This window comes from Ambystoma mexicanum, chromosome 14 (assembly GCF_040938575.1).
Source record: "Ambystoma mexicanum isolate Mex_15411 chromosome 14, UKY_AmexF1_1, whole genome shotgun sequence".
In the NCBI taxonomy this organism is placed as follows: Eukaryota; Metazoa; Chordata; class Amphibia; order Caudata; family Ambystomatidae; genus Ambystoma; species Ambystoma mexicanum.
Genome location: NC_090940.1, coordinates 36271776 through 36286437, shown reverse-complemented (window position 1 = coordinate 36286437; position 14662 = coordinate 36271776). Strand labels below are relative to the sequence as shown.

General features: G+C 53.4%; 1 protein-coding gene across 1 annotated transcript in view; it reads left to right on the top strand.

Annotated features, from left to right (window-relative positions):
- AKAP6 (A-kinase anchoring protein 6) overlaps positions 1 to 14662 on the top strand; it is a 1117075-nt gene that overhangs the window by 774647 nt on the left and 327766 nt on the right. The window contains exon 7 of the mRNA XM_069638465.1: positions 4063 to 4226. Within this exon, the coding sequence (XP_069494566.1) occupies positions 4063 to 4226 (164 nt within the window). The remainder of the gene's footprint in view (positions 1 to 4062; positions 4227 to 14662) is intronic.

Below are 14662 nucleotides of genomic sequence, written 5' to 3'. Positions count from 1 at the left end.
GCAGATTTGACTCCTCGGAAATCAGAGGCTTGGCAAGGAAGCAACAGTGCGTGGGTGCCCCCGGGCTGGCACTTTAAGGCTTTTAAACACGAGGCACAGAATTTTAAAAGTATCCTCGCAGGACCGGCGAGTCAAGGCAATGATACCCCTCCAGCATCTCCAGATCAGGCCTCTGTGTGCAAGGCTAGTATTCATGTCATATCACCCATCATCGCTCAGCAGCGGGATATCTACAAGGGAAATGGTGGCAGCGCCCACTCTGGCCACTGCTGCCAAATAGGCCCACCCTTAATCCAAGTTCTTAGTTCCGATCAGGACGCTATTCACAGACATCTTGTGTACCGCACGCACTGTGTATTGAGTATGGCGATCAGTACCTGAACGCCACCCCAATACTGGACCAAAACGCAGCTAAGTGCTCAACCTTGAGCCTGTACAGCAAACCACTTGATCTCAAGTACCCCTGTGTACACAATAATAGAGGAAATCCTGGTCTAAATATGTGGCTAGAGTGCCCACCACATGTCGCTGGCCTAAATATGTGGCTAGGGTGCCCTCCGCACCCACCACATGTCGCTGGCCTAAATATGTGGCTAGGGTGCCCTCCACACCCACCACATGTCGCTGGCCTAAATATGTGGCTAGAGGGCCCTCCGTACCCATCACATGTTGCTGGCCTAAATATGTGGCTAGAGTGCCCTCCACACCCACCACATGTCGGTGGCCTAAATATGTGGCTAGGGTGCCCTCCACACCCACCACATGTCACTGGCCTAAATATGTGGCTAGAGGGCCCTCCGTACCCACCATGTGTCGCTAGCCTAAGTATGTGGCTAGAGTGCCCTCCACACCCACCATATGTCGCTATGGATAGCGGCACCTGTCTGCCACACTGGACGCACACTGTGCACGTCTGGCACCGCCAGATCCTCCCTGCTCTCTCGCAGGGCTCTTCCGCCCCGTTGCTACATGGAGTGCAATGTGGGGGGGGGTGACACAGAAGATACTCCGCAGCCCTCCTATTTGCCCCAGGTGGTCATGCTTCCTCATGCCAGGGCATAGTATTACAGAGACCTGGTCCAGTAGCTACAAAGTGAGGTGCGCTAAGCTGCACCTCCCTGCAATTCCAGTTCAGCGTTCCCAGACAGAAGGATGGTGCCCCCTTCTATTCCGTTAAGCGGCAATCCATTTAACCATCATCCCAGCACCTCCTCACCCATGCTTCCCCCTATATCAAGTAATATGGACCTTCACAGGATCTCCACAACTTCCCACCACATATCGGGGGGCCAAGACCTTATGGAATAATGAGACAGTAAATGGCAGGCAAGGTGTCCCTCATGCCATGTATCCACCAATGGATTGTGAGGGACTTCCTTTCAGACCCGCCGCAGTACCTCTGGTTCAGGCGAGAGGAGCAAACATCTCACCAAGGTTCCCGCTCTCTTCCTGGCATGGGTGAACTTCACAAGTGCAGTGCCAGCGCATCCTTTCAGCAACCCCTGCTGGCTCATGATGCCGCATCTGGAGAACTTGGCCTTGTCTTCCATTCAGTAACCCCATGCTGGCTCATGGTGCGCCGCTCCTTTGTCTTCTCCCCTGCACTTGGGCCTGATGCGCCGCTCCTTTGTCTTCCTCCCCTGCACTTGGGCCTGATGCGCCGCTCCTTTGTCTTCTCCCCTGCACTTGGGCCTGATGCGCCGCTCCTTTGTCTTCTTCCCCTGCATGTGGGCCTGATGCGCCGCTCCTTTGTTTTCTTCCCCTGCACTTGGGCCTGATGCGCCGCTCCTTTGTCTTCTTCCCCTGCACTTGGGCCTGATGCGCCGCTCCTTTGTCTTCTTCCCCTGCACTTGGGCCTGATGCACCGCTCCTTTGTCTTCCTCCCCTGCACTTGGACCTGATGCACCGCTCCTTTGTCTTCCTCCCCTGCGCTTGGACCTGATGCGCCGCTCCTTTGTCTTCTTCCCCTGCACTTGGGCCTGATGCGCCGCTCCTTTGTCTTCTCCCCTGCACTTGGGCCTGATGCGCCGCTCCTTTGTCTTCCTCCCCTGCACTTGGGCCTGATGCGCCGCTCCTTTGTCTTCTCCCCTGCACTTGGGCCTGATGCGCCGCTCCTTTGTCTTCTTCCCCTGCATGTGGGCCTGATGCGCCGCTCCTTTGTTTTCTTCCCCTGCACTTGGGCCTGATGCGCCGCTCCTTTGTCTTCTTCCCCTGCACTTGGGCCTGATGCGCCGCTCCTTTGTCTTCTTCCCCTGCACTTGGGCCTGATGCACCGCTCCTTTGTCTTCCTCCCCTGCACTTGGACCTGATGCACCGCTCCTTTGTCTTCCTCCCCTGCGCTTGGACCTGATGCGCCGCTCCTTTGTCTTCTTCCCCTGCACTTGGGCCTGATGCGCCGCTCCTTTGTCTTCCTCCCCTGCACTTGGGCCTGATGCGCCGCTCCTTTGTCTTCTTCCCCTGCACTTGGGCCTGATGCACCGCTCCTTTGTCTTCTTCCCCTGCACGTGGGCCTGATGCACCGCTCCTTTGTCTTCTTCCCCTGCACTTGGGCCTGATGCACCGCTCCTTTGTCTTCTTCCCCTGCACGTGGGCCTGATGCACCGCTCCTTTGTCTTCTTCCCCTGCACTTGGGCCTGATGCACCGCTCCTTTGTCTTCTTCCCCTGCACGTGGGCCTGATGCACCGCTCCTTTGTCTTCTTCCCCTGCACGTGGGCCTGATGCACCGCTCCTTTGTCTTCTTCCCCTGCACTTGGGCCTGATGCACCGCTCCTTTGTCTTCCTCCCCTGCACTTGGGCCTGACGCACCGCTCCTTTGTCTTCCTCCCCTGCACTTGGGCCTGACGCACCGCTCCTTTGTCTTCTTCCCCTGCACTTGGGCCTGACGCGCCGCTCCTTTGTCTTCCTCCCCTGCACTTGGGCCTGACGCGCCGCTCCTTTGTCTTCCTCCCCTGCACTTGGGCCTGATGCACCGCTCCTTTGTCTTCTTCCCCTGCACGTGGGCCTGATGCACCGCTCCTTTGTCTTCTTCCCCTGCACTTGGGCCTGATGCACCGCTCCTTTGTCTTCTTCCCCTGCACGTGGGCCTGATGCACCGCTCCTTTGTCTTCTTCCCCTGCACTTGGGCCTGATGCACCGCTCCTTTGTCTTCTTCCCCTGCACGTGGGCCTGATGCACCGCTCCTTTGTCTTCTTCCCCTGCACGTGGGCCTGATGCACCGCTCCTTTGTCTTCTTCCCCTGCACTTGGGCCTGATGCACCGCTCCTTTGTCTTCCTCCCCTGCACTTGGGCCTGACGCACCGCTCCTTTGTCTTCCTCCCCTGCACTTGGGCCTGACGCACCGCTCCTTTGTCTTCTTCCCCTGCACTTGGGCCTGACGCACCGCTCCTTTGTCTTCCTCCCCTGCACTTGGGCCTGACGCACCGCTCCTTTGTCTTCTTCCCCTGCACGTGGGCCTGATGCACCGCTCCTTTGTCTTCGTCCCCTGCGCTTGGGCCTGACGCACCGCTCCTTTGTCTTCGTCCCCTGTGCTTGGGCCTGACGCACCGCTCCTTTGTCTTCTTCCCCTGCGCTTGGGCCTGATGCACCGCTCCTTTGTCTTCGTCACCTGCGCTTGGGCCTGATGCACCGCTCCTTTGTCTTCCTCCCCTGCGCTTGGGCCTGATGCACCGCTCCTTTGTCTTCCTCCCCTGCGCTTGGGCCTGATGCACCGCTCCCTTGTCTTCTTCCCCTGCGCTTGGGCCTGATGCACCGCTCCTTTGTCTTCCTCCCCTGCACTTGGGCCTGATGCACCGCTCCTTTGTCTTCCTCCCCTGCACGTGGGCCTGATGCACCGCTCCTTTGTCTTCCTCCCCTGCACGTGGGCCTAATGCACCGCTCCTTTCTCTTCCTCCCCTGCACGTGGGCCTAATGCACCGCTCCTTTGTCTTCTTCCCCTGCACGTGGGCCTGATGCACCGCTCCTTTGTCTTCCTCCCCTGCACGTGGGCCTGATGCACCGCTCCTTTGTCTTCTTCCCCTGCACGTGGGCCTGATGCACCGCTCCTTTATCTTCTTCCCCTGCAGGTCTCAAGGACATGCTGCAGATGATTGGGGGTCAGTGGAAGGAGCTACAGCGGCAAATCAAGCGGCAGCACAGCTGGATCCTGCACGCCCTGGACGCCATCAAAGCCGAGATCCTGGCGACTGATGTGTCCGCGGAGGACACGGTGGTCCAGGGCAGCCCAGAGGTAAAGTCGCGCGCCCGTCCCTTTAATTTCCATTGGCTGTTTGAAGTCCTTATCACTCAAGTTGCCCCCTCCCACTCGCCCCCAGGCTCTGCTTTCTCTCGCCCACGACTAGTCCTTTTTAGAGATGAAAGTAAATAACGTCTTTTGACGAACGAAAGAAGTACGGCTACCCCTGCCTCCTAAACCTTCCTAAACGCCCAGTGGGCAAAGCCGCAAAAACACAACCAAGAATGGCCGCAGAGTTGCGCAATTTGCTATGAATTGGATTCTGCTGTAGCTGCCCTCGTTGCACTTTGCATTGGTCTACATCTTAGTGAATGAGTTCTTACAGGTGATTTAGATTGTAGTTTACCCTCCCAACACACCCATTGTTCCTTCCCAATTCAAACTCCCTGTGGCATGAACATCTGGCTCGCCAGAGGGGAGTTCAGCCATGAACATCTGGCTCACCAGAGGGGAGTTCAGCCATTATCATCTGGCTCGCCAGAGGGGAGTTCAGCCATGAACGTCTGGCTCACGAGAGGGGAGTTCAGCAATGAACATCTGGCTCACCAGAGGGGAGTTCAGCCATGAACATCTGGCTCGCCAGAGGGGAGTTCAGCCACAGGGGAGTTCAGCCACAAACATCTGGCTCACCAGAGGGGAGTTCAGCCATGAACATCTGGCTCACGAGAGGGGAGTTCAGCCATTATCATCTGGCTCGCCAGAGGGGAGTTCAGCCATGAACGTCTGGCTCACGAGAGGGGAGTTCAGCCATGAACATCTGGCTCACTAGAGGGGAGTTCAGCCATGAACGTCTGGCTCACGAGAGGGAAGTTCAGCCATGAACATCTGGCTCACCAGAGGGGAGTTCAGCCACAGGGGAGTTCAGCCACGAACATCTGGCTCGCCAAAGGGGAGTACAGCCACGAACATCTGGCTCGCCAAAGGGGAGTACAACCACGAACATCTGGCTCGCCAAAGGGGAGTTCAGCCATGAACATCTGGCTCGCCAGAGGGGAGTTCAGGGCTTTGCTAGAGGGTGGTGGGCTAAGGAGTATAGCCCTGGGTCTTTTGGTTGTAACACCATATAGAAATCAGGGGTTACAACCAAAAGGGCAGCTAGCCCCGAGTCCCGGCAATCCCGACATTAGCTCAGCCCCAGATCTTTCCCAGACCTAGCAACACCCCTGTGACAGCCATTAACATCTGGCTTGCCAGAGGGGAGTTCAACCATGAACATCTGGCACACCAAAGGGGAGTTCAGCCATGAACATCTGGCTCACGAAAGGGGAGTTCAGCCATGTACATCTGGCTCACCAAAGGGGAGTTCAGCCATGAACATCTGGCATACGAAAGGGGAGTTCAGCCATGTACATCTGGCTCACCAAAGGGGAGTTCAGCCATGTACATCTGGCTCACCAAAGGGGAGTTCAGCCATGAACATCTGGCTCACCAAAGGGGAGTTCAGCCATGTACATCTGGCTCGCCATTAGTGAGGCATTTACCATTTCAGAGAGGGGTCAGGGCTTCCCCCCCTTGATCTGCTTTAGGCTGGGAGGGCAGAGGGCCCCATCTTTGTATATAGTTGGTTTAAGTGATGCAAAGGTGTCAGCAAGACGCTTCGGGCGAGGAGAGTGAAGGCCGCCCCGGTTTATGTATGTTACGTGCTATAACATCGAGAGCCGGGGGTTGACTCAGTTTGTGGTATAAACCTGTCGTACGTTATATGTTGTGGGCTGAAGGAGGAACATAGACAGTCCTGGGGAGCAAAAAAGAAACCAAGAAGGGGCAACACCCCCATGGTGACCGGCTGCCCACCGCGGAACCGCTCAGAACTGAAGTGGCACCCTCCTCGCAGAGAGTCTGGGACTAGCCCATGTTTACTTTAACTTGCCCCAACGTGCAAATATCCTCAATAAAATGTTAAACTTGACCATAAGGAACTGGCATGTTTCGAGGTCCCGGGCAATCTGGGGACGAGACCAATAAAGGCCAGTCTGATCACTTGGCAGCCTTTGCAGGTCACCCCCACCTCTCTCAGAGCAGGTGAGTGCTCTGCAGTCTTTCTTCTACCCCAACATGTGCATCCACATGTATCATATGCATCCACGTATGCATCGACATGCATCATATGCATCCACATATGCATCCACATGCATCATATGCATCCACATGCAACATATGCATCCACATGCATCATATGCATCCACATGCAACATATGCATCCACATGCATCATATGCATCCACATATGCATCCACATGTATCATATGCATCCACATATGCATCCACATGCATCATATGCATCCACATATGCATCCACATGCATCATGTGCATCCACATGCATCATATGCATCCACATATGCATCCACATGCATCATGTGCATCCACATGCATCATATGCATCCACATGCATCATATGCATCCACATATGCATCCACATGCATCATATGCATCCACATATGCATCCACATGCATCATGTGCATCCACATGCATCATATGCATCCACATATGCATCCACATGCATCATGTGCATCCACATGCATCATATGCATCCACATGCATCATATGCATCCACATATGCATCCACATGCATCATGTGCATCCACATGTATCATATGCATCCACATATGCATCCACATGCATCATATGCATCCACATATGCATCCACATGCATCATGTGCATCCACATGCATCATATGCATCCACATGCATCATGTGCATCCACATGTATCATATGCATCCACATGCATCATATGCATCCACATATGAATCCACATGCATCATATGCATCCACATGCATCATGTGCATCCACATGCATCATATGCATCCACATGCATCATGTGCATCCACATGTATCATATGCATCCACATGCATCATATGCATCCACATATGAATCCACATGCATCATATGCATCCACATGCATCATGTGCATCCACATGCATCATATGCATCCACATGCATCATGTGCATCCACATGTATCATATGCATCCACATGTATCATATGCATCCACATATGAATCCACATGCATCATATGCATCCACATGCATCATATGCATCCACATATGCATCCACATGCATCATGTGCATCCACATGCATCATATGCATCCACATGCATCATATGCATCCACATGCAACATATGCATCCACATATGCATCCACATGCATCATGTGCATCCACATGTATCATATGCATCATATGCATCCACATATGCATCCACATGCAACATATGCATCCACATGCATCATGTGTATCCACATGTATCATATGCATCCACATGCATCATATGCATCCACATATGCATCCACATGCAACATATGCATCCACATATGCATCCACATGCATCATGTGCATCCACATGCATCATATGCATCCACATGCATCATGTGAATCCACATGCATCATATGCATCCACATGCATCATGTGCATCCACATGTATCATATGCATCCACATGCATCATATGCATCCACATGCATCATATGCATCCACATATGCATCCATATGCAACATATGCATCCACATATGCATCCACATGCATCATATGCATCCACATGCAACATATGCATCCACATATGCATCCACATGCATCATATGCATCCACATGCATCATGTGCATCCACATGTATCATATGCATCCACATGCATCATATGCATCCACATGCATCATGTGCATCCACATGTATCATATGCATCCACATGCATCATATGCATCCACATATGCATCCACATGCAACATATGCATCCACATGCATCATGTGCATCCACATATGCATCCACATGCATCATATGCATCCACATGCATCATATGCATCCACATGTATCATATGCATCCACATGCATCATATGCATCCACATATGCATCCACATGCAACATACGCATCCACATGCATCATGTATATCCACATGTATCATATGCATCCACATGCATCATATGCATCCACATATGCATCCACATGCAACATATGCATCCACATGCATCATGTGCATCCACATGTATCATATGCATCCACATGCATCATATGTATCCACATGTATCATATGCATCCACGTGCATCATATGCATCCACATATGCATCCACATGCAACATATGCATCCACATGCATCATGTGCATCCACATGTATCATATGCATCCACATGCATCATATGCATCCACATGTATCATATGCATCCACATGCATCATATGCATCCACATATGCATCCACATGCAACATATGCATCCACATGCATCATGTGCATCCACATGTATCATATGCATCCACATGTTTCATATGCATCCACATGCATCATATGCATCCACATATGCATCCACATGTATCATATGCATCCACATGCATCATATGCATCCACATATGCTTCCACATGCATCATATGCATCCACGTGCATCATATACATCCACATGTATCATATGCATCCACATGTATCATATGCATCCACATGCATCATATGCATCCACGTGCATCATATGCATCCACGTGCATCATATACATCTACATGTATCATATGCATCCCCATGCATCATGTGCATCCACATGCCTCATATGCATCCACATATGCTTCCACATGCATCATATGCATCCACATATGCTTCCACATGCATCATATGCATCCACATATGCTTCCACATGTATCATATGCATCCACATGCATCATATGCATCCACATATGCTTCCACATGTATCATATGCATCCACATGCATCATATGCATCCACATATGCTTCCACATGCATCATATGCATCCACATATGCTTCCACATGCATCATATACATCCACATGTATCATATGCATCCCCATGCATCATGTGCATCCACATGCCTCATATGCATCCACATATGCTTCCACATGCATCATATGCATCCACATATGCTTCCACATGCATCATATGCATCCACATATGCTTCCACATGTATCATATGCATCCACATGCATCATATGCATCCACATATGCTTCCACATGCATCATATACATCCACATGCATCATATGCATCCACATATGCTTCCACATGCATCATATGCATCCACATATGCTTCCACATGCATCATGTGCATCCACATGCCTCATATGCATCCACATATGCTTCCACATGCATCATATACATCCACATGTATCATATGCATCCACGTGCATCATATGCATCCACATATGCTTCCACATGCATCATATGCATCCACATGCATCATATGCATCCACATGTACCATGTGCATCCACATGCATCATGTGCATCCACATGCCTCATATGCATCCACATGCAACATATACATCCACATGCATCATGTGCATCCACATGCATCATATGCATCCACATATGCATCCACATGCATCATGTGCATCCACATGCATCATGTGCATCCACATGCATCATATGCATCCACATGTATCATATGCATCCACATGAATAATGTGCATCCACATGAAACATATACATCCACATATGCATCCACATGCATCATGTGCATCCACATGCATCATATGCATCCACATGCATCATATGCATCCACATATGCTTCCACATGCATCATATGCATCCACATGCATCATATGCATCCACATGTATCATATGCATCCACATGTATCATGTGCATCCACATGCATCATGTGCATCCACATGCCTCATATGCATCCACATGCAACATATACATCCACATGCAACATATACATCCACATGCATCATGTGCATCCACATGCATCATGTGCACCCACATGTATCATATGCATCCACATATGCATCCACACGCATCATATACATCCACATGCATAATGTGCATCCACATGAAACATATACATCCACATGTGCATCCACATGCATCATATGCATCCACATGCATCATATGCATCCACATGCAACATATACATCCACATGCAACATATACATCCACATGCATCATGTGCGTCCACATGCATCATATGCATCCACATATGCATCCACATGCATAATGTGCATCCACATGCAACATATGCATCCACATGCATCATGTGCACCCACATGCATCATGTGCATCCACATGTATCATATGCATCCACATGTGCATCCACACGCATCATATGCAGCCACATGCATCATGTGCATCCACATGCATCATGTGCATCCACATGTATCATATGCATCCACATATGCATCCACATGCATCATATACATCCACATGCATCATGTGCATCCACATGTATCATATGCATCCACATATGCTTCCACATGCATCATATGCATCCACATGCATCATATACATCCGCATGTATCATGTGCATCCACACGCATCATATGCAGCCACATGCATCATGTGCATCCACATGTATCATATGCATCCACATATGCTTCCACATGCATCATATGCATCCACATGCATCATATACATCCGCATGTATCATGTGCATCCACACGCATCATATGCAGCCACATGCATCATGTGCATCCACATGTATCATATGCATCCACATATGCTTCCACATGCATCATATGCATCCACATGCATCATATACATCCGCATGTATCATGTGCTTCCACACGCATCATATGCATCCACATGCATCATATACATCCACATGCATCATGTGCATCCGCATGTATCATATACATCTCTAGCCCTGAAGCCCACCACGAGGCATCTCTGCCGCTGACACTGAGCCGCATCTCTAGCCCTGAAGCCCACCATGAGGCATCTCTGCCGCTGACACTGAGCTGCATCTCTAGCCCTGAAGCCCACCATGAGGCATCTCTGCCGCTGACACTGAGCCACACCTCTAGCCCTGAAGCCCACCAAGAGGCATCTCTGGCGCTGACACTGAGCCGCATCTCTGCCCTGAAGCCCACCACGAGGCATCTCTGCCGCTGACACTGAGCCGCATCTCTACCCTGAAGCCCACCAAGAGGCCTCTCTCCCGCTGACACTGATCCGCATCTCTAGCCTTGAAGCCCGCCATGAGGCATCTCTGCCGCTGACACTGAGCTGCATATCTAGCCCTGAAGCCCGTCATGAGGCATCTCTGCCGCTGACACTGAGCCGCATCTCTAGCTCTGAAGCCCGCCATGAGGCACCTCTGCCGCTGACACTGAGCCGCATCTCTGCCCTGAAGCCCACCACGAGGCATCTCTGCCGCTGACACTGAGCCGCATCTCTACCCTGAAGCCCACCAAGAGGCCTCTCTCCCGCTGACACTGATCCGCATCTCTAGCCTTGAAGCCCGCCATGAGGCATCTCTGCCGCTGACACTGAGCTGCATATCTAGCCCTGAAGCCCGTCATGAGGCATCTCTGCCGCTGACACTGAGCCGCATCTCTAGCTCTGAAGCCCGCCATGAGGCACCTCTGCCGCTGACACTGAGCCGCATCTCTAGCCCTGAAGCCCGCCACGAGGCATCTCTGCCACTGACACTGAGCCGCATCTCTAGCCCTGAAGCCCACTACGAGGCACCTCTGCCGCTGACACTGAGCCGCGTCTCTTACCCTGAAGCCCACCACGAGGCATCTCTGCCGCTGACACTGAGCCGCATCTCTAGCCCTGAAACCCACCAAGACCATCTCTGCCGCTGACACTGAGCCGCATCTCTACCCTGAAGCCCACCAAGAGGGATCTCTGCCGCTGACACTGAGCCGCATTTCTCGCCCTGAAGCCCACCACGAAGCATCTCTGCCGCTGACACTGAGCTGCATCTCTAGCCCTGTAGCCCGCCAAGAGCCATCTCTGCCGCTGACACTGAGCCGCATCTCTAGCCCGCCAAGAGGCATCTCTGTCGCTGACACTGAGCTGCATCTCTAGCCCTGTAGCCCGCCAAGAGGCATCTCTGCCGCTGACACTGAGCCACATCTCTAGCCCGCCAAGAGGCATCTCTGTCGCTGACACTGAGCTGCATCTCTAGCCCTGAAGCCCGCCACGAGGCATCTCTGCCGCTGACACTGAGCCGCATCTCTAGTCCTGAAGCCCGCCAAGAGGCATTTCTGCCGCTGACACTGAGCCGCATCTCTAGCCCTGAAGCCCGCCAAGAGGCATCTCTCCCACTGACACTGAGCTGCGTCTCTAGCCCTGAAGCCCACCAAGAAGCATCTCTGCCGCTGACACTGAGCTGCATCTCTAGCCCACCAAGAGGCATCTCTGTCGCTGACACTGAGCTGCATCTCTAGCCCTGTAGCCCGCCAAGAGGCATCTCTGCCGATGACACTGAGCCGCATCTCTAGTCCTGAAGCCCGCCAAGAGGCATCTCTGCTGCTGACACTAAGCCGCATCTCTAGTCCTGAAGCCCGCCAAGAGGCATCTCTGCCGCTGACACTGAGCCTCATCTCTTGCCCTGAAGCCCGCCAAGAGGCATCTCTGCCGCTGACACTGAGCCGCATCTCTAGCCCTGAAGCCCACCATGAGGCATCTCTGCCGATGACACTGAGCCGCATCTCTAGCCCACCAAGAGGCATCTCTGTCGCTGACACTGAGCTGCATCTCTAGCCCTGTAGCCCGCCAAGAGGCATCTCTGCCGCTGACACTGAGCCGCATCTCTAGCCCGCCAAGAGGCATCTCTGTCGCTGACACTGAGCTGCATCTCTAGCCCTGAAGCCCGCCAAGAGGCATTTCTGCCGCTGACACTGAGCCGCATCTCTAGTCCTGAAGCCCGCCAAGAGGCATCTCTGCCGCTGACACTGAGCCGCATCTCTAGCAGCATCTCTGCCGCTGAAACTGAGCCGCATCTCTAGCCCTGAGGCCCGCCACGAGGCATCTCTGCCACTGACACTGAGCCGCATCTCTTTCCCTGAAGCCCGCCATGAGGCATCTCTGCCGCTGACACTGAGTCGCATCTCTTTCCCTGAAGCCCGCTACGAGGCATCTCTGCCGCTGACACTGAGCTGCATCTCTTGCCCTAAAGCCCACTAAGAGGCATCTCTCCCACTGACACTGAGCTGCATCTCTAGCCCTGAAGCCCACTAAGAGGCATCTCTGCCGCTGACACTGAGCCGCATCTCTAGCCCTGAAGCCCACCAAGAGGCATCTCTGCCGCTGACACTGAGCTGCATCTCTAGCCCTGAAGCCCGCCACGAGGCACCTCTGCCGCTGACACTGAGCCGCATCTCTAGCCCTGAAGCCCGCTACGAGGCACCTCTGCCGCTGACACTGAGCCGCATCTCTTGCCCTGAAGCCCACCAAGAGGCATCTCTGCCGCTGACACTGAGCCGCATCTCTAGCCCTGAAGCCCGCCATGAGGCACCTCTGCCGCTGACACTGAGCCGCATCTCTAGCCCTGAAGCCCGCTACGAGGCACCTCTGCCGCTGACACTGAGCCGCATCTCTTGCCCTGAAGCCCGCCATGAGGCATCTCTGCCGCTGACACTGAGCTGCATCTCTAGCCCGCCAAGAGGCATCTCTGTCGCTGACACTGAGCCGCATCTCTAGCCCTGAAGCCCGCCACGAGGCACCTCTGCCGCTGACACTGAGCCGCATCTCTAGCCCTGAAGCCCGCTACGAGGCACCTCTGCCGCTGACACTGAGCCGCATCTCTAGCCCTGAAGCCCGCTACGAGGCATCTCTGCCGCTGACACTGAGCCGCATCTCTTGCCCTGAAGCCCACCACGAGGCATCTCTGCCGCTGACACTGAGCTGCATCTCTTGCCCTGAAGCCCACCACGAGGCATCTCTGCTGCTGACACTGAGCCGCATCTCTAGCCCTGAAGCCCGTCATGAGGCATCTCTGCCGCTGACACTGAGCCGCATCTCTAGCCCTGAAGCCCACCATGAGGCATCTCTGCCGCTGACACTGAGCCGAATCTCTAGCCCTGAGGCCCGCCACGAGGCATCTCTGCCGCTGACACTGAGCCGCATCTCTTGCCCTGAAACCTGCCAAGAGGCATCTCTGCCGCTGACACTGAGCCGCACCTCTAGCCCTGAAGCCCACCATGAGGCATCTCTGCCGATGACACTGAGCCGAATCTCTAGCCCTGAAGCCCACCATGAGGCATCTCTGCCGCTGACACTGAGCCGAATCTCTAGCCCTGAGGCCCGCCACGAGGCATCTCTGCCGCTGACACTGAGCCGAATCTCTAGCCCTGAAGCCCACCATGAGGCATCTCTGCTGCTGACACTGAGCCGAATCTCTAGCCCTGAAGCCCACCATGAGGCATCTCTGCCGCTGACACTGAGCCGAATCTCTAGCCCTGAGGCCCCCCACGAGGCATCTCTGCCGCTGACACTGAGCCGCATCTCTTGCCCTGAAACCTGCCAAGAGGCATCTCTGCCGCTGACACTGAGCCGCACCTCTAGCCCTGAAGCCCACCATGAGGCATCTCTGCCGATGACACTGAGCCGCATCTCTTGCACTGAAGCCCGCCACGAGGCATCTCTGCCGCTGACACTGAGCCGCATCTCTTTCCCTGAAGCCCACCACGAGCCATCTCTGCCGCTGACACCGAGCCGCATTTCTAGCCCTGAAGCCCACCACGAGGCATCTCTGCCGCTGACACCGAGCC